This window comes from Diprion similis, chromosome 9, assembly GCF_021155765.1.
Source record: "Diprion similis isolate iyDipSimi1 chromosome 9, iyDipSimi1.1, whole genome shotgun sequence".
NCBI lineage: Eukaryota > Metazoa > Arthropoda > Insecta > Hymenoptera > Diprionidae > Diprion > Diprion similis.
The window spans coordinates 51,083-71,892 of NC_060113.1; the positions used below are offsets into that span (position 1 = coordinate 51,083).

General features: G+C 41.0%; 4 protein-coding genes and 1 pseudogene across 4 annotated transcripts; all 5 read left to right on the plus strand.

Annotated features, from left to right (window-relative positions):
- The first annotated feature begins 3,694 nt into the window (after positions 1–3,694).
- Positions 3,695–6,480, plus strand: LOC124410419 (venom carboxylesterase-6-like). Its single transcript, XM_046888770.1, has 8 exons — positions 3,695–3,898; positions 3,979–4,276; positions 4,864–5,061; positions 5,169–5,347; positions 5,433–5,601; positions 5,710–6,015; positions 6,102–6,222; positions 6,306–6,480. Exons 1-8 carry the CDS (start codon positions 3,695–3,697, stop codon positions 6,478–6,480), a joined length of 1,650 nt encoding a protein of 549 aa, XP_046744726.1.
- A 276-nt stretch (positions 6,481–6,756) lies between these two features.
- Positions 6,757–9,369, plus strand: LOC124410523 (venom carboxylesterase-6-like). Its single transcript, XM_046888973.1, has 10 exons — positions 6,757–6,787; positions 6,849–6,916; positions 7,005–7,017; positions 7,200–7,336; positions 7,411–7,708; positions 7,773–8,239; positions 8,310–8,481; positions 8,583–8,918; positions 8,988–9,111; positions 9,198–9,369. The coding sequence occupies exons 1-10, from the start codon at positions 6,757–6,759 to the stop codon at positions 9,367–9,369; spliced, it is 1,818 nt and encodes a 605-aa protein (XP_046744929.1).
- A 1,315-nt stretch (positions 9,370–10,684) lies between these two features.
- LOC124410415 (venom carboxylesterase-6-like) lies at positions 10,685–13,200 on the plus strand. Its single transcript, XM_046888767.1, has 8 exons — positions 10,685–11,021; positions 11,082–11,400; positions 11,499–11,696; positions 11,781–11,959; positions 12,039–12,207; positions 12,393–12,728; positions 12,793–12,916; positions 12,971–13,200. Exons 1-8 carry the CDS (start codon positions 10,821–10,823, stop codon positions 13,155–13,157), a joined length of 1,713 nt encoding a protein of 570 aa, XP_046744723.1. The 5' UTR covers positions 10,685–10,820; the 3' UTR covers positions 13,158–13,200.
- Positions 13,201–13,909: 709 nt separating this feature from the next.
- LOC124410417 lies at positions 13,910–16,325 on the plus strand (annotated as a pseudogene).
- Positions 16,326–17,555: 1,230 nt separating this feature from the next.
- Positions 17,556–20,484, plus strand: LOC124410414 (venom carboxylesterase-6-like). Its single transcript, XM_046888765.1, has 7 exons — positions 17,556–18,085; positions 18,155–18,352; positions 18,438–18,616; positions 18,759–18,927; positions 19,023–19,358; positions 19,442–19,565; positions 20,152–20,484. Exons 1-7 carry the CDS (start codon positions 17,566–17,568, stop codon positions 20,366–20,368), a joined length of 1,743 nt encoding a protein of 580 aa, XP_046744721.1. The 5' UTR covers positions 17,556–17,565; the 3' UTR covers positions 20,369–20,484.
- The last annotated feature ends 326 nt before the right edge of the window (positions 20,485–20,810 follow it).

Consider the following 20,810-nt stretch of genomic DNA (forward strand, 5'->3'; position numbering starts at 1 on the left):
GTTGCTCGCAGCGTATTGGGACTGCGCTTAATCGATTCCTCTCGCAAAATTACGTCGGAATAGTGCCTGAAGAAATTAATTGCAGCACTTTTCAAAGTCATCGAAATTTTTACCAAAAATGCAAAGGGGTTAGCCTTGGATTTTTTTTGGCCGAAAAATCTTTTGTCTTGGAATCGATTCGTATGACCCTTTCCGGAGTAAATCGACCCCCAGGAACTCAAAAAACACACGAAAAAGAGCGTAGGACCAACAGCAGAGAAATGAGGACGAAAATAAGCAGTTTTTCGCCTGTAACTTTTGATCCGTTGCTCGCAGCGTATTGGGACTGCGCTTAATCGATTCCTCTCGCAAAATTACGTCGGAATAGTGCCTGAAGAAATTAATTGCAGCACTTTTCAAAGTCATCGAAATTTTTACCAAAAATGCAAAGGGGTTAGCCTTGGATTTTTTTTGGCCGAAAAATCTTTTGTCTTGGAATCGATTTGTATGACCCTTTTCGGAGTAAATCGACCCCCAGGAACTCAAAAAACACACGAAAAAGAGCGTAGGACCAACAGCAGAGAAATGAGGACGAAAATAAGCAGTTTTTCGCCTGTAACTTTTGATCCGTTGCTCGCAGCGTATTGGGACTGCGCTTAATCGATTCCTCTCGCAAAATTACGTCGGAATAGTGCCTGAAGAAATTAATTGCAGCACTTTTCAAAGTCGTCGAAATTTTTACCAAAAATGCAAAGGGGTTAGCCTTGGATTTTTTTTGGCCGAAAAATCTTTTGTCTTGGAATCGATTTGTATGACCCTTTTCGGAGTAAATCGACCCCCAGGAACTCAAAAAACACACGAAAAAGAGCGTAGGACCAACAGCAGAGAAATGAGGACGAAAATAAGCAGTTTTTCGCCTGTAACTTTTGATCCGTTGCTCGCAGCGTATTGGGACTGCGCTCAATCGATTCCTCTCGCAAAATTACGTCGGAATAGTGCCTGAAAGAATTAATTGCAGCACTTTTCAAAGTCGTCGAAATTTTTACCAAAAATGCAAAGGGGTTAGCCTTGGATTTTTTTTGGCCGAAAAATCTTTTGTCTTGGAATCGATTCGTATGACCCTTTCCGGAGTAAATCGACCCCCAGGAACTCAAAAAACACACGAAAAAGAGCGTAGGACCAACAGCAGAGAAATGAGGACGAAAATAAGCAGTTTTTCGCCTGTAACTTTTGATCCGTTGCTCGCAGCGTATTGGGACTGCGCTTAATCGATTCCTCTCGCAAAATTACGTCGGAATAGTGCCTGAAGAAATTAATTGCAGCACTTTTCAAAGTCGTCGAAATTTTTACCAAAAATGCAAAGGGGTTAGCCTTGGATTTTTTTTGGCCGAAAAATCTTTTGTCTTGGAATCGATTTGTATGACCCTTTTCGGAGTAAATCGACCCCCAGGAACTCAAAAAACACACGAAAAAGAGCGTAGGACCAACAGCAGAGAAATGAGGACGAAAATAAGCAGTTTTTCGCCTGTAACTTTTGATCCGTTGCTCGCAGCGTATTGGGACTGCGCTTAATCGATTCCTCTCGCAAAATTACGTCGGAATAGTGCCTGAAGAAATTAATTGCAGCACTTTTCAAAGTCGTCGAATCTTTTACCAAAAATGCAAAGGGGTTAGCCTTGGATTTTTTTTGGCCGAAAAATCTTTTGTCTTGGAATCGATTCGTATGACCCTTTCCGGAGTAAATCGACCCCCAGGAACTCAAAAAACACACGAAAAAGAGCGTAGGACCAACAGCAGAGAAATGAGGACGAAAATAAGCAGTTTTTCGCCTGTAACTTTTGATCCGTTGCTCGCAGCGTATTGGGACTGCGCTCAATCGATTCCTCTCGCAAAATTACGTCGGAATAGTGCCTGAAGAAATTAATTGCAGCACTTTTCAAAGTCGTCGAAATTTTTACCAAAAATGCAAAGGGGTTAGCCTTGGATTTTTTTTGGCCGAAAAATCTTTTGTCTTGGAATCGATTTGTATGACCCTTTTCGGAGTAAATCGACCCCCAGGAACTCAAAAAACACACGAAAAAGAGCGTAGGACCAACAGCAGAGAAATGAGGACGAAAATAAGCAGTTTTTCGCCTGTAACTTTTGATCCGTTGCTCGCAGCGTATTGGGACTGCGCTCAATCGATTCCTTTCGCAAAATTACGTCGGAATAGTGCCTGAAAGAATCAATTGCAGCACTTTTCAAAGTCGTCGAAATTTTTACCAAAAATGCAAAGGGGTTAGCCTTGGATTTTTTTTGGCCGAAAAATCTTTTGTCTTGGAATCGATTTAAATGACCCTTTCCGGAGTAAATCGACCCCCAGGAACTCAAAAAACACACGAAAAAGAGCGTAGGACCAACAGCAGAGAAATGAGGACGAAAATAAGCAGTTTTTCGCCTGTAACTTTTGATCCGTTGCTCGCAGCGTATTGGGACTGCGCTTAATCGATTCCTCTCGCGAAATTACGTCGGAATAGTGCTTGAAAGAATTAATCGCAGCACTTTTCAAAGTCGTCGAAATTTCGGCCAAAAATCCAAAGGGGTTAGCCTTAGTTTTTTCCTCATTTTCGGAGCCAAAAATTTTTCGTTCTGGAATCGATTTGTACGATCCTTTCCGGAGTGAATGGACCCCCAGGAACTCAAAAAACACATGAAAAAGAGCGTAGGACCAACAGCAGAGAAATGAGGACGCAAAGACCAGCAGCAGAAAAATGGAGAATAAAATATACCCAGAAAATATGAAGCGATCTAAGTCTTTATTTACGTCAGTTCACGTTACATGATATAGTCACAATACTTTATCGTACACTACATATCGAAACTTGTAGAGGTACGTAGCACCTGTCCGTAGGCTGAAACTCAAACTATATTATCACAAACTTTGATAGTATCTACCTGACATAACATCTCTTATATCTTGCTTGAAATAATGTATATTGTACTTTGTCACTCTCATACAACAATTAGACCTTACATAGAATGTTCAGTAGATTCTCCATCCGTTTTTTTCTCTGAATATAATATGTAGCTATTTGGCAACTTGTTCAACTACTACACACTAATACCCGCACTTGTACCACAGTTCAAGAATATTTGGAGCACTGACACTGTACCGATTGTGAGACTGACCTTCCGCAGCCATGAATTTGTCATTCATTTTCCACCTCTTGAAAAAAAATATCGGTACAGTCCATCAGAGAATAAATACCAGCAATATTCAAAATCGTCTAAACTTTGGCTGTGTTCCAGAATCGATATGAAGGACCATTTTTCCCAATCAAACTCTGAAGAATTCATCCAAGATACCGACGTTTGAACATTTTCTTAAAAAAGAACCACAGCATCCAAGTGCTGAATTGTGCCACAGGATGATCGGTGAATGTCATCGTCAAGAGATACGGGTAACATTATTTACTTGCCCCAGGAATTAAGAGTACTTGATGACCCCGTCTTTCGAATTCCACCTGAAACAATTTGAAACGCCTGAATTATTATATTATCGCAAATAATTTTGACCTACTTGTACACTTTCAGATGTATTCACGTGTCTCGCTTGAGTATATAAATGCAAGACACCATTTTCAGTAATGTAAACCCGACTCCGTGTCCATTGCACAACTGTTTTTTGCGGAACGTTGCAACATTGCGTGGGTACGCTACGATTCGGGATTTGACGATGAACTCATTGATTCTAGTCGTGTTATTTTTCCGATTCTGCAGCTGTGACCCGGGTCAAAATACACGTCGATCAGACCCAAGAACAAATACGCCTTTGGGCACGATCGAAGGTTCCTTCCAAATATCAAGCGACGGTCGACTAATTGAAGCTTACGAAGGGATCGCATATGCGCTACCACCAATTGGAGATTTGAGATTCGAGGTAATGGTTTAATGAATATCAGACTTTTTTCGTAGGTCTGTGAAAGTTATGACACTACGCTGTGACCTCTGGTTTTGCAGATTCCGAAGCCGATTTCATCTCCATGGCCCGATGTTCTGATGGCGAAAGCACCCGGATCAAGGTGCCTTCAGTACAACACGGAAAGCAAAATTACTGTTCAAAAATTGAGTGGTTCCGAGAACTGTCTCTTTCTGAACGTTTACAAACCGTCTACATCTACTCAAAATCCACTACCGGTGCTGGTTTTCTTCCACGGAAGTAACTTTATAGCGGGAGCGGGTTCGGATTATAAACCCAACCACTTACTCGATCGGGATTTAATTTTGGTGACGATTAACTACAGATTGGGAGCACTGGGTACGTCGAAATTTGTGTTTAAGATGTCATGGAACGTATATTCTTAGCTAACAGTGAGGCTCGGTGAGAATATTGGAAACTTCGCGGTGCGATGAAAATCTGAAAAAAATCAATCATAACTGAGTTAAGATAATTCGTATGAAATAATAATAATGCCAAAAAGTTGTTAATAAGTTGGTTGAACAAAAATTTATTCAACAAATCTATGATGAAATATTTCTCACTTCATGTAAAATGAATTCATTTATTTTTTTGAATGCCTATGAATTTTTTTGGAATTTTTACGTGATTTTGAAAAACCAGTTTTCGAAAATTTTTTAAATTTGGAAAAAACAGATCAAAAGTCCTGACTTTTCGGATAAGTTTTCATAAATGGTTTTCATAAATGGAACGAATAATTTAATAAATAAAGCGATAGAAAATTTTGGAAAACGGAATTATTCGAAAACGTCGAGAATTCCAAAAAAAAATTCATTCAGGTATTCAGAATAATCAGTGCATTCTTTTTACATAAAAGAAAAAAAATTTCACTCACTTTTGGTTGGGACAATACCCGCAATACTTAATACCTGGGCCCATTTCTTTAGGATTCCTAAGCACGGAAGACCACATTGTTCCCGGAAACATGGGATTAAAGGATCAAGTGATCGCACTGCGTTGGGTTAAGGATAACATAGCCTCTTTCGGTGGAGACCCTTCAAGGATTACGATTATAGGACATGGTGCTGGAGGTATCTCCGTGCAATTTTTCTACTTTACGAACAAGACTGCGGGCTTGTTTTCGAGTAGGTGTACAAGCATTGCCAATGGCCGTTGCATCCTTAACGTACCTACACTAAACTCATCCTCCAACCACATCATCGTTTTGGATACTATATGCCAGTATTTTCAGGGGGAATGTCAATTAGCGGTACTGTACTGCAGCCTCAGGCTCTTGTTCAAAAACCACTTCTAAAAACAAAGAAAGTTGCATCTCTTGTTGGATGTCCAACTAGCAACATCCGATCCATGGTCGATTGTTTGAAAGCTCAGCCTGCGGATAAAATTGCGCTTACTTTAAAAGATTTCGAAGTAAGTGGTGCAGAATGGCTGTTTACGTTACAAAATGCTTTCGTACGTTATACGATTTGTTCACCCAAGTCCATTACGTTCCTAGCTACTCCCAGGCGTTTCTTCAACCGCTTTTGGACCAGTTCAAGAGAAGGGGCCCGGTGATTTTAAAATGATCGATCGACCACCGATGGAATCACTTGCTGCTGGCTATGTGCAAAACTTACCGTGGTATCTTTTTAGTGTTGAAGAGGAAGGCCAAATCACATCATCCGGTGAGATACGATCAATGACCGTGAGTTATTAAGTGACCATTCGGATAAAACGAGCCATTGTTGTAAGGAAAAAATAATAATCATCTTTGTGAACGTAAATCCATTCAGGACTTATCAATAATCCTATACAACTGTACCTATTGGATACGAACTTTGAGAAAATCGCACCTTCTTTGCTGCACTACGATGACACTGTGCAAGAGATGAACGAATCCCCTCGTACCCGACGAGTGAGAGAATATTATTTGCAGAGAAGACCAATCAACTTGATAAGCGTAGAAAAGGTCACAGAGATGATGACCGATTGGCTGTATCGAATAGGTAACGAGAAGGCTGCGAGGATGCATGCACGAGCCATTCGAAGCCCCGTTTATTGTTATTTTTTCACGTACAAATCGTCCACCATCAACTACGGTAATTTGAAATCACGTTTTGCATTCGCGAATTATGTAGATTTGAGAATACAGAATTACTTTCTAAAACTAACTAAATTTTTCTAGGCGTATCCCATTACAACGATCTTGTTTATTTGTTTCCGACATCCTTTACACTAAAGACCCAACAAGACTTGAAAATGCAGAAGAAAATGATCAATTTTTGGGCATCATATGTCACCAATGGGTAAGTGAATCCTCTTTATGTGGTAACAATTAAATCTCTACCGGAAGTCCCAGTGCGATATTAAAATACTTCTATACTCTCAGTACGGCGAATATGGGTGTCGAGTGGTCCAGCCTGAATCCATGCCAGACGGAGTTTCGCTATCTTGAAATCGCTGGACCAGAGCAAATTTACATGAACGGTAGCACAAACTTTGGAAATAAGGAGTTCTGGAAGACTATTGATTTTCAAGAGAACATCCTGCCGTACGTTAGCTGAATGCGTATTAGAAATAATTAAGCACTCTGTCTTCGCAAGTATACTATTCATAACCCCAGATGTTCTATCCTGATAAATTATCGCCGACTCAGAAGTTATAATATAAAATATGTAATGACTCTCTAGATTATAATTGCGTTTGATCATTAGTTGATAGTAATTGTTTTTAAGGAAAATATATGAAAAATATATCAGACAAACGTTTTTGTTTTTTATTTCCTACTCAGCCTCTCGTTCGAAACTGTTTGGAAGTAAGTCGTAGTCACGAGCTTCAAAATGCGGTCGATACATTTCCAAACACAGCTATGTAGGTTATATTGATAAAATATGTTTAATATACCTATGTTTAATATTAACTGGTACAAAAGCATCTGTTAGAGTATGCATACATCAATTATTTCCAGTTCGTATCAACTGTATCGTAATAAACTATCGAGTACATAAGAATAATATGAATTATTCACGGATGAACAAAGGTCTATAGGCTGTATTTGGTACCCTATATGTATCTTTCTAAACGATAGAGGAAAATATGGGGTAATTATGAAACAACTCCTACCATTTAAGTCAGATGCCATTCCTAAAAGCTGAAAAGTTTGCTGTACTATTCCAGTGCTTCTCAAGCTAGCTAATCCACATATAGTGCCAAGTCATGAAGTTTTTAATTATCGCTACGTTCTTAATCGGATGTGGTCTATGTGATACGCAAAACGAAACAGAGACGACGACACCGCGTGCAAATACGACTATTGGGCTGATACTGGGTTACTTTAGAACCTCGTACGGAGGCCGTCGTTTCAAAGCCTTTGAAGGAATACCCTATGCAGAACCCCCAATCGGAAAATTGAGATTTGAGGTAAGGAAACGCACGTTGATTACAGTTTTGCGCAGATAAAAAATTCACGGTATGTACAAAGTACGGTTTTACAGGTTCCCAAGCCTGTCTCACGAAAACCGGGCGTTATTGAGGCCAAACAATATGGATCTCCATGTTTGCAATACGCCTCAAAAGCTGGAAGTACAGACGTAAAATTATTCGGTTCCGAGGATTGTCTGTTTTTAAACGTTTTTGCCCCGATAATAAATTCCTCGAATTCACTACTACCGGTTATATTCTTCATTCACGGAGGTAGTTTTAGGTTCGGTGCCGGTTCGCAGTACCAACCTGACTATTTACTCGACTGGAATGTAGTACTGATTACCATCAACTACAGACTGGGACCTCTGGGTAAGCCAAAATTCGCCCCGGAATTCTTCCTCGCTACGCAACTCTCTTGACTCCTCTGTGTCAGGTTTTCTGAGTACGCAGGACGACGTCGTGCCCGGAAACATGGGGCTGAAGGATCAAATGGTCGCGATGCGTTGGGTGAAGGACAATGTCCGGTATTTTGGCGGAGACCCGTCGCAGATTACGATCGTTGGTCAGAGCGTCGGAGGTGTGAGCGTGCAATATCACTACCTTACGAACATCACATCAGACTTATTCCAAAGTGGGTATAACCGAGTGATTCCAAAGTCTATCGTCACGTTGTATCCAGCAGACGTCGATTTTATTGACGAGGATTTCTTTTCATTCGTAGGAGGAATGTCGATTAGCGGAAACCCGCTGAATCCTTGGGGTTTAGTCAAGAATCCTCTACAAAAGTCCCAGAAACTTGGTGGGATTTTCGGGTGCCCGATTAACAACACTCGAAGTTTGGTCAACTGTTTGAAAGTGCAATCCGCGGAGCAGATCACACTGGCCATCACAAAGTTTGTTGTGAGTGACAAAAAATGGCACTTCTAGTAGTAGATCCAAGTATTACTTAACGAAGGCATTGTCTTGTTAGACGTATTTGGCCAGCCCCGAGACTCCGTTTGGAGCATCGGTTGAGGAAGGATCAAGCAATGACTTCAAGTTCATCGATCGGCCTCCCATCGACTCACTGGCCAATGGGCTTGTACAAAATAAACCATGGATCACAAGTATCACGGATGAGGATGGTCTAATCCCAACGGCTCGTGAGACTCCATTGTTTGAGGACATGAGTACCTTTAAACGAAGCTAAACCATGATTAGTCTTGAAATCAATCATATTTGCATGATTTTTCCCCTTATTTAGAATTCGTGAACAATGGAATGGCGCTTACGGACTTGGACAGAAATTGGGCAATGATTGCACCCACCTTGATGCAGTACACTGACACCATTCCCGAAACACGGAAATCCGAAGTCGCCAAGTTGATAAGAGAACACTACCTTGGTTCGAAACGGATCGATAGATCATCTGCTCCGAATCTGACTCAAATGGCCACTGATCGACTGTATGGCTATAAGACAGAAGCAAGTGCCAGGTTGCAGGCACGAGCCGCCGAGAGCCCCGTTTGGGTTTATTACTTTTCTTACCGAGGGGCCCATAGTGTCAGCGAACTCTACGCTGACAACAACAAGAACTACGGTAACTTCTTTAATCGTTAAAATCGAAAGTGAAATTTCTCAGGGCGACAAAATTTCTCACGTTGTTCAGGAGTCGCGCACTTTGACGATGTCGCGTACGTCCTGAAGTCGTGGTTCGATCCAACGACAACCGAGCGAGACCGAGAGATGCAAAAGAAGTTGATCGATCTCTGGGTATCATATGCTAGCAACAGGTGAACGTATTTCTATCATAGACGCTAGTTTTTATCGCGAGCCCCACCATGTGAAACCCTTTCATTTACTAAGTTGATCTTTACAGTAAGCCCAACGTGGGTGTCGAGTGGTCTAGGCTGAATCCATGCAAGACGAACTTCTCTTATCTTCAAATAGCTGGACCCAGTGACATAAGCATGAAAGGTAGTACAAACTTCGGGGACAAAATATTCTGGGAATCTATCAATTTTCAAGGGGATATGATATCACTGGATTGATTAACAAATAGTAAAAAAAAGAAAATCAAGAATTTCAACACTTTACATATACAAACCAGAATAAGTAATGTAAGAAGTAGATGATCACTAATTAGAATATTGGTTCAGAGAGTACAGAAAATCAATTATAAATTGCATATCATAAGGAAAAATTGTCATTGTAGTAAATTAAAGCGTCTTTCAATAAATTTACAGTAGAGAATAAATAAAATTTCTATATGTAATACATGTGTATATGGTAGTGAAAAAAATTCCATGTTAATGGAATAAAAATTCGTGATCATATATTTTAAAAAGAATATTAGAAAAACTGCTTTGCAGACATGTGGTCTTCTGTTTATTCATCTGGTACGTATGCAGAGGTGAATTCTGATCGATTCTAGAGCGTTAAATGTTCAGTTTTTACACGTTGCCTCGTAGGCTGCTCAAGGTCGATGGTAATATTTGAGTTTCAAAAAATATGAAACTCAATGCTTAGCAAAGCTGTGCTGCCGACCCAGCAGCCGTAACTTTTTACTTGATGAACTCAATGTTCACAAAATTTAACGAATATATTATCAACTACTTGTGACATATAAGTTTGATAGAGTCCTAAAAATATATCATAACAATTGGTAGAAATATGTTTGAACATGTTTCGGATACGTGCGTTCGAAAAATAACTCTTATTTTTTTAATTTTTCTTACTATATTGATACATTATTTATTTATTATCTCAAGATGTACATTTGCAAATGCAGCTTATCGTCAAGATCCTAACGATGTGTAGAAATGTATTGAAGTTCGTTTGAAAAATATTCTTCAATCAACTGTGAGTCGAATATTAGAACGACTTGTTCGACAGAATGAATAATTTGAATTTCTTTCAAGTAAGCCATAAGTGTCAAGCTGTGCATCAAATAATAACGATATTCATAAATATTTCCATACCACAGGCTGCAGGAACAATTTCAAAAGTATCCCAGAACAACTTGATTAAGGATACGTCAGCTACGAGGATTTTATAATAAACTATGATGATCTCATTCCACTGCCACATTCTTCATAGGTTTTCCCATCTTCTGCGCCCAAGAGGAGGAGGTTGCCGATTGGAAAACAATTTTTACCAATTCCACGATCTATACAATTGTTCTGTAATAACTATATTGCCGTGTGAATAATTACAGTAACACCTTGTACTCGAAGTTGATACAGATGTGTTTTTGTTATTATTCGTTTCTTGTCTATATCGAACGTCGTGGAATAAGAAAACACGAAATTACGCGGACATGTATAATGCAGATCGTTGGTATTCAGTGAAAAAGCAGAAGGTCTTGGCCGATAGCTTCTTTTTCGACATGTTAAGCAGCGTTGAAGCAAAAGTATTACCATTCAATAAGAAGAAACAGTCACTCATATAGATATTGGGACTTGCGTAAGCGTAATTCGCGGTAGTTTAAATCCGACAAATCATGAGGTTTATTATTGCCACGTCATTGTTACTGGGATGTGATCTCATCCTCTTTGTCGTACCGAAAGAATCATCTCCTAGAGTCTTCACACCACTTGGAGGGATTGAAGGTTCATACGACATCTCGAGCGCAGGTCGCCTTTACGCGACCTTCAAAGGCATACCTTACGCTGAACCTCCAATCGGAGATTCGAGATTCCGAGTAAGTGGCTGCACACTTGACCTTAACCTGTGATTCACAATTCTATGGTGGGTTTTTCAGGCACCGAAACCCATACCACCTTGGACGAGCGTCCTGAGTGCGAATGAATTCGGTTCTTCTTGCATGGCTTTCGCCCCTCTTCCAACCCCTGAGCCAGACGACAGGGTAAGCGGATCGGAAGATTGCCTTTACCTCAACATTTATGCTCCAGTCACGAATCGCAGCGATGGAATTGCATCGTCCGCCAATTCGCTACCGATTATATTATTCATACATGGAGGCGCGTTTCAATTTGGAACTGGAAGCCTGTACGGACCGAAATATTTACTCGACTACGACGTGATACTGGTTACGATTAATTACAGACTGGGACCACTCGGTGAGTATCGATGTCGGAGAAAATTCGATGTATTCTAGATGTTGACAGAGGTGTAGGTATGTATACAAATTTTTTTGACTCTATCGAAATTTTTTCAGGTTTCTTAAGTACCGAGGACGAGATGATTTCGGGAAACATGGGCTTGAAGGATCAAGTAATCGCGATGAGATGGGTCAAGGATAATATCGTGTTCTTCGGTGGTGATCCAAACAGAATAACGATTGTTGGTCAGAGTGCCGGGGGTTCGAGCGTGCAGTATCATTACTTATCGAAGCTAAGCGTTGGCCTCTTTCAGAGTAGGTAGTCACCTTGGATTACGTGGTCGTAGCAAAAGTGTCCTTAAAGAATCACTCCACTGTTCCATGCAACGATATTTTCAGGGGGAATGTCCATAAGCGGAACTGCGCTGGACTGCTGGGCCCAGGCAGAAGGTTCTTTAGAGAAGGCTAAGAAACTCGCGACCATCGTTGGATGTCCCTCCAACGGAGTCCGAGATATGGTGGATTGTTTGAGGACTCGACCCGCACGTCTGATCACTCAAGCAATTGGCGATTTCATGGTAAGAGCACGTGCAGTGAATTCAAAGAATGGAATACTCACGTAATAGGAAATGAATGACTCGATCGTCACGATTCCAGCCGTGGCTGGAGAATCCCTTTACGCCGTTCGGACCTGTTGTAGAAAAAGGCTGCAGCGACTTTGTGTTCATCGATGAGCCACCGGCCAAAATATTGGCTTCTGGCAATGTCCAGGACCTACCCTGGATTACATCAGTAGTAAGCCAGGAGGGCCTCTTCACGGCTGATGGTAAGACTTTCTCCGATCAGTCGTGACTATATTGCACATGAAAATGACCAGATTTTATCATTGTGCGAATATGAGAAATGACTGATTCGTACGTATGCAACGACATCGTCACACCTCGCTTTGCTAACTAGAAGTACAATTTCTAAGATTCCAATTAAGAGAAAAGAATGTTAACGTATTTTCAGAATTCGTGGCAAACGAACCTCTACTGAAAGAATTGAATGATAACTGGGATTACTTAGCACCGTTTCTGTTGGACTTCAACTACACAATCCCTCGGTCCGACCATCGCAAAGTTGCGAGGCTGATAAGACATCATTACCTGGGAATCGAGCAAATCGACAATTCCACCGTCGAGCAAATCGTACGCATGATGGGCGACAGGCTGTTTGTCTATGACGCCGAGGAAGCTGCGAGGCTACAAGCAAAAGCCACCCGACACCCTGCGAGGTTTTATTATTTCACGTACAGAGGAGCTCACAGTTTGAGCGAGGACTTCACTGGTGTCCAGGAGAACTTTGGTACGTTTTCAAACACATGTTTATACCATTAAACCCTGAACTTATGCAGCTTGCATTTGTAAAGGAGTCAGTCACCTGGATGATCTTCCTTACGTATTGGATGCGATTTTTGATTCAACTACAACGCCGCGAGATCACGCAATGCAGAAGGTGATGACGAATCTCTGGGTTTCCTTCGCCAGTTCAGGGTAAGTACGGATTGTCCTAAAATTTTAGCGAATGATGTGAAAGATATTTTTCAGCACACCTGAGGTAGGTGTCGAATGGTCTAGGGTGGACCCAAGTGACGAAGAATTCCGTTATCTTCGCATTGCGTCGCCGGAAGAAATTCGTATGGACGGCAACATGAATTTTGGGGATAAGAATTTTTGGCTCTCTATCCCTTTTCGGGAGAATATCCCAGTGACCGTGACTGGAATCCATGTATGAAATGATTGAAAAATGTAAAATTTGTACAATGAATCACAATATAGATAGATAGATCACGCAATTTTCAGTTCATTCAGCTTTTTTCCAAGTATCAGGAAAACTTAGCGTCTAATTCGGTACGCCGGAGTCAGTAATATAGTGTAAAAGAACATCAACGTTTAGGAGGATGTGGTGTAGAGATAATTTGGCTCCGCAAATATTGTACCGTTGCGGGGACTTCCGCAATCGGTCACGCGTGACACGGAAAAGTAATAACTAGATTCGCCGAACAAGCATAATAATGATGAATATACCAAATGTTATACAAAATGATTAATTTTACTTTTAACGGTACGAGGTATATTCTTGACGGCCCTTTTTTTCGTTGTGGACTAAAGTCTTTTCAAGGAAATCTCATTTGGATAAATCCAAATTTAAAGATTCAGCTTGCTATATGTATTGGCTGATTGAATGAGCACGAATCATGAATCATAAAAGCAATAGCGTTGTAAAAATATGTACGTAAGAGGACACCCACACACCTGCAGTTTCTAAACTTCCCCAAGTTACTCGACTTGCGCATTAGTAACTCCAACGAAACAAGGAAAAAGTCAATTTACACTGAAATTTGCTCGGATACGCGCGACGAGGAAAATTATCAAATCAAAGCGGGCTCAACTCAAAAATTACTCAGCTATCCACATATATGGCAGAGTGTTATCGCGAAGCGGTCTATTCTGTGGTAAACAGTCTACTGTGTCACACTGAACGCGATGAAGTTCGCCGTTGCAAGGACGTTGCTACTCGGATCTTTTCTCTGCCTTGCAAAAGGGAACGTGCGATCAAGTCCGCTGGTCAATACGGCATTAGGACTAATCATAGGACGTTACGACATCTCGAGTGGGAAGCGTTTGTATGCAGCCTTCGAGGGTGTACCTTACGCCGAGGCACCGATAAGAGAATTGAGGTTCAAGGTACGTGCGCCTCCGAAAAAGCGCAATAATAACTATTATTCAGTATTGGCAGAATACGCATGATTCTATAATCCAAATTGCAACAATTTCTCAGGTGGCAAGACCCGTCTCGCCGTGGAAAGATGCTCGGATAGCGAGTCGAGTCGGTGCGCCTTGTGTGCAATTCAGTTCGATAAAACTGATGGGTTCAAGTGGAATCGAGCCATCAGAGGATTGTCTTTTCCTCAACATCTACACCCCGGGTACGAGATTAAAAAATGCAAGCAAATTGCTACCCGTGATATTCTTCATTCCTGGAGGTGCGTTTAAATCGGGAAGCGGAGGCATTTACGGACCCCAATACCTGCTTGACAAAGACGTCGTGCTCGTCACGATTAATTATAGACTGGGACCACTAGGTAAGTCCTGACTGGCGACAAGATTCTCCAATGAAATTTGAGAGTGTCAATAAATTTCCACATACCTTCAGGATTCTTGAGTACGGAGGACGACACGGTGCCCGGAAACCTTGGGCTCAAGGATCAAGTAGTCGCTCTTCGCTGGGTCCAGGATTACATCGAGTACTTCACGGGGGATCCAAACAGTGTAACTATCGTCGGGCAAAGCGCAGGAGGTGTCAGCGTGCACTATCACTACCTTAAGAACGTCACCAAAGGCTTGTTTCACAGTGAGTATGACTGATTTAAAGTGTTGACGGTGCGAGAATTGATCACTACCTGCCAATCTCTTCCGCGATCGTTCGAAACCATATTACTTATTCGCTCGTAGGAGGAATTTCGATAAGCGGAACCGCTTTGAACAGCTGGGCTCAGACCAAAGGGTCTCTTGAGAAGGCCAAGAAGTTGGCTACGATATTAAAATGTGACGACACTGACGTCAAAGAAATGGTGGAATGTCTGAGAACACGAAAGACGGTCGACATCGTTCGAGCAACTAAGGCATTTCAGGCAAGTGGGGTACAGCTATCGATCTGTGATCATTCGAACAATTCTTGGCAGGACTTTTCGCTGCAGAATAATAATCCAACATCTGTTGAATTTTAGGGGTGGTTAGACAATCCTTACGTTCCTTTTGGCCCAGTGGTTGAGAAGGGGGTTGCGAAAGACGAATTCACTTTCATTGATTATTCGCCCATCGAAGCACTCAAATCCAAAAGAGTTCAGGATCTACCTTGGATCACGAGCGTTGTTAGCGAAGATGGCACCTTTCCAGTATCTTGTAAGTCACGTACTCGTCGAAATCGTACGATTTAAGGGAAACGTTTTAGCCGTCGGTAACATTTCTTGATTATATATGTGTTTTCAGTGCTGACCGCAGAACGCAAGGATCTAGAATATCTTAATAATGAATGGGAAAAGAAGGCACCCTTTCTTCTCGATTTCAATTACACCGTTCCGACCTGCCTGCAAGCACCAGTCGCAAAATATATACGGGAACAGTATTTGGGATACGAAAAGAGCGACAGATTTTGACACTTCGCACGGTCATAAAAATGCGAAATGATCGTTTGTACTTCTACCATGCCGAACAAGCGGCGAGATTACAAGCACAAGTTACCAACAGTTCCATTTTGTTTTACTACTTCTCATACAAAGGGAATCACAGTGTAACCGAAGCCTTTACTAACAACCAAATAAAATTTGGTAAGTTTTCATCGAGATGAATACAGAGCATTTTTCTAGTTACATAAAACCGTGAAATCTTGCCGCCGAATCAAGAGCGTCGCTAACAAATTTCATTCGCTTGTTCCGAAGGAGTCAGCCATCTGGATGACTTGGGATACGTACTGTACACGTTTTTCAACGCCACATCAACTCCTGATGACCAAAACATGCAAAAGAAGATGATCAATCTTTGGGTGTCTTTCGCAACCAATGGGTAAGTAACTACGATAATGCCTCACACGTTTCACCGGCTACCGAAATGGTAATAATAGTGTGTTTCATTTTCCCTCAGCACGCCCGAAGTAGAACTGGATTGGAAAAGAGTGGAAAACAACACAAAGACGCTACATTACCTTCACATAGCAGAACCAAATGCTCTTTACGCAGCCAAAAGCGGAAATTTTGGTAATAAGAATTTTTGGCACTCGCTCGGTTTTCAGGAGAATCACTATTCGATGCAACGCATCCCTCAGGACCCGTATTGGAGAGATATTTTGGACAGCGAATCTGAAGAAGAATACGTAGATGATACTGAGTTGAACGAAATATGAGAATATACATGTATAGGAAATTTTTTACTAACAATAAGACGTATGTATATCAATTATTGTCATCACGTACTTTGTGAGAAATGGAAAATAGTATTTAAACGAGTATTTATGGTAAATATTTAACATGGTTAAATTATTATTAGTGAGTATTATTCCATGTTCACTAGAGTTTTAAGTAATTTACGAATACAAATATACATATAGATATGTACATAAGAGAATAGTCAATAGACTAATCAAGTTTCATTGCACAATTATAATTGCAAAAACAAGATTGATTTTAATAAGTAATGTTAAAAAGAAGTAGGCTTATCTAGGCTGTGTTGAAATATTTGACTTCAATTTCGATTATTGATGAAATAATAAAGTTTTTTGTACAACCCATTATGAAATATTTTACTCAACCCTCAAACGCACGTATGAATTCAGAACCAAATAAATACCACTCGAGGCTAATCCATTGACCTTAAGGTTCTTGCAAATCTTATTGCTAGTTCAACCTTGTCCATTGGAAAAACATGTAATTATAGAAAGAAAATGAGATATAAAAAACTCACGGAAATGTTACGTATTTATCGACCACCATAATTTTCTGATACACCAGTTGAAGTTGAGTAGGAACTCGGATAAGTTATCACTAAAATTATAGACATTATCTTGTATTTTTTAACATTCGCTGAACCATATATAAGGTGAAGAAAATAATTCGTCGTTTCGTGTAAGGTAGTTGGACAAATATCAGTATTTCTTTCGTATCGTTTCAACGTCTCAGATAAATTTCGAAAAAGACAAATTTCCAGTATATTTGGCGACGGTAAGATATTACCTACGATATTCGTTATAAAAATAACGAATCAAAAATCATGAAAGTATTAGAAGAAAATCAAACGAGTTTTAAATAATTTACCTAGACAGTATATTATATTATTATTATGTATTGTCGAACCGGATACTCGATAACAAAGTCGTAACCTCCACCGTCATAAAAAATATTGACCGTACTATAAACAAGCCAGGAAAACATTTTCAAGTTTGTTCAAGTGATATTACCTGAACTGGAGATTTGCTGCATTGAGATGTCGACAGCAACTATGTCACTCCAGTAGATATATAACTTTATCACCTACTCCGTGAAAATCGTTCCTTCTTCCTTTAATTTTTGGTTCTCTGTCAATTTATATCACATTATCATACTTAATTACAGTTCTGTCACGTATACAAACCTGCATCATTTTCTACGATGAAATGTTCAACTCTTGCAATATTCGTGACGGGATGTAGTCTCTGCATTTCTGAAAAATCGGAAGAATCGTCACCGAGAGTAAACACACCCTTGGGAACGATCGAAGGTTTTTACAACACCTCGAGCAGCGATAAAAAATACGAAGCTTACCAAGGTATACCCTACGCCACACCACCGATCGGAGAGTTGAGATTTGAACTTCCCGTACCGATATCTCCATGGAACGGAGTTCTGATGGCGAAGAAATTCGGCTCGTCGTGTATACAATACGGCGCTGTGGCGTCGATGCAGAACACCGGGAACAGCGTGAGCGACTCCGAGGATTGCCTTTACTTGAACATTTACACACCATTGCGGCGAAACGAGGAAGATAGAAGACCCAAGAAATCCGTGCCAGTTATATTTTACATTCATGGCGGTGCATTCAGAGCTGGAAGTGGAATGTATTACGGGCCAAAGTACTTGCTCAACGAGGACGTGATCCTCGTCACCTTCAATTACAGACTTGGACCTCTTGGTGGGGTTTGATCACAATTCTAGTTTCAGGTTTTTTCGGATCAAGACACTTAGAGCGATGAAATTCCAGGTTTTCTCAGCACGGAGGACGACACGGTCCCCGGAAATATGGGACTCAAGGATCAAGTGGTCGCGTTGCGCTGGATCCATGATAACATTGGATCGTTTGGTGGTGATCCGAAGCAGGTTACGATCGTTGGTCAGAGCGCCGGTGGTGCGGCAGTGCAATACCACTTCCTGACTAACATCACGTCAGGTCTATTCCGAGGTGAGTTTTAGCGAATGCAAATTGCATCGCAGCACCTTCAGACGTAAAATGCAATCAATTATCGTACACGCGAAAACTACCTCAGGTGGAATGTCGATAAGTGGGACCGCGCTGAACTGTTGGACCCAGACCGAAGCTGCTCTGTACAAAGCGAAGAAACTTTCCGCCATCGTTGGCTGTCCGTATGAAAATGTGAAAAGCATGGTTGATTGCTTGAAAACGCGAGACGCGCATGAGATCGTTAAAGCATCTGGAACGTTCTCGGTGAGTCGGGACAGTGAAGTTTGATCCTGATCAATTGATCGAAAAGACAATAAGCCACGGAAATTCGATCATCTAACGCGATCAACGTTCCTTCAATTGTTGTTGTAAGAATTGCATTAAATGTCAGAATCTGCGATTTCAGCCCTGGTTGTACAATCCGATATCCCCGTTTGGACCAGTAGTTGAGAAGGGTGGTGGTGAGTTCACGATGATCGATCGACCACCGATTGATTCGATAATTTCTGGTAGAGTTCAGGATCTACCGTGGATGACGAGTATCGTGAGTCAGGACGGGCTGTTCCCGGCTGCCGGTATTAACGTCAACTTTTTTCACAATCTATGTAACAAATGTGAAAAATGATAACTATAAGTGGTAATCGAAAAAAAATTCATCTCCTCCCCATAGAATTCGTAGCAAATGCAACACGCTTGGCGGACTTGAACCAAAATTGGATGCGCATAGGACCCGAGTTGCTCGACTACATATTTACGATACCGGAAATGGAGCAGCCGAAGGTGTCTGGGAGGGTGAGGTATCATTACTTGGAAAATCGTCCGATCGACAACTCGACGGTAAAGCAAATGATCCAGATGGTGACGGATCGTTTGTTCGGCTACAGTGCCGAAAAGGCGGCGAGACTTCAGGCACGAGTAATGCGGAACCCGGTGCTCTTTTACTATTTCTCGTACAGAGGAGCCCACAGTTTTAGCGAATACTTGAGTGGCAGTAAAGAAAACTTTGGTAAATTTTGTTTGAATGGTTACCGTTTAAGCCTGTAAAATTTGACAAAGACATGCAAAAACTCAGTCAGTTTTCGATCATAGGCGTCAGTCACATCGACGACATTGCTTACGTTTTGGATTCGTATTTCGATCCAACTACGACACAACGCGATCGGGAAATGCAGAAGAGGATGATCGGTATATGGATATCGTTTGCAACCGGTGGGTAAGCGGATTTCCAAGCTTATTTATCTTTATTTGTTCAAATCCCGAATAATTTATACTGATTGTGAGCAGCTTGTCTAAAACGTTGTATAGGTGTGTGTGAATGAACATACCCTAAAATACGTTGTTGAGAATGATTGTAATTCATTGAAAATCTTCAGACCGCGTTCCGTAAGGATATAAATACACAAAGTCCGCGATCATCGATCTCACGGATTAAACCGGGTCTAAATGTGGTCATCTCGGCGCCTGCCGGTAGGCAACCGGGCGTTACTTTGTCGTTCTCGAGATGGCAAATTGTAGCTCTGGTTGCATATCTGCAGGCGCCGAGATGACGTGTTTTCTAGAATTCAAGAAGACTATTTCGTTGTAACTGATTTCTGTCATATTGAATGAAATGAATTAACGCACAGAAGTGTAAATGATGTTGGGAACTTAGAAGTTTCTAATGATCGCTTTGATCTTTTATTAATTAGTAATTGTTATTGTTACTTTTGTTAGTAACAGAAATAACGCTGCAGTAATGTAGCAGTTGCGCATCACTACAACTACGTACGTTCTTTATTCTGTCTATCTATTCATTATAGTAAGATGCTGAAGACGGGTATCAGGTGGCCCAGGACGAGCAGATCAACCTTCAAGGATTTCCGGTATTTGCATATCGCGGGACCGAGACTAAGGGAAATAACTACGGATAGAAGCTGGAACTTTGGAGATAAGAAATTTTGGAATAGTCTCGGATTTCGTGAAAACATCATAGATCCATACGAGGACGATGAAGACATACTTTTCAATTATATTTAATTTTGAATCGCTACACTGAATGGTTTGGTCAAGTGTAGTGCAGTGTGCATCGTCACCTGATAATCTCAGCTGTTCAAGAAATTAAACTACAGTACAATAAATAGTACGACTTTGAAGACTAAAAATAATTCTTTCAACCACGAAACGCGGAAGAAACGTTTAACTTATGATACGTCACGACGGTCGTGACGGAAAAAACGATCAAAGCGTACTGTTACACTTTGTTTCATATAATGGAAATGCAGACTGAGGTGTTAACTGATATTATTGGCACGGTATTGCGGAAAATTGTGCAGCTGATGTAAAGAGTAAGTTTACAGCTCTAAAGATGACTTCACCCTGATAACCGCTACACGCGAAGGTTGATATTCTAAACGTAGTGTCGGCTTTTCTGTACTTCATTCGATAATTTGTTGTAATGTAGAAACGCTATTTGCTTGGT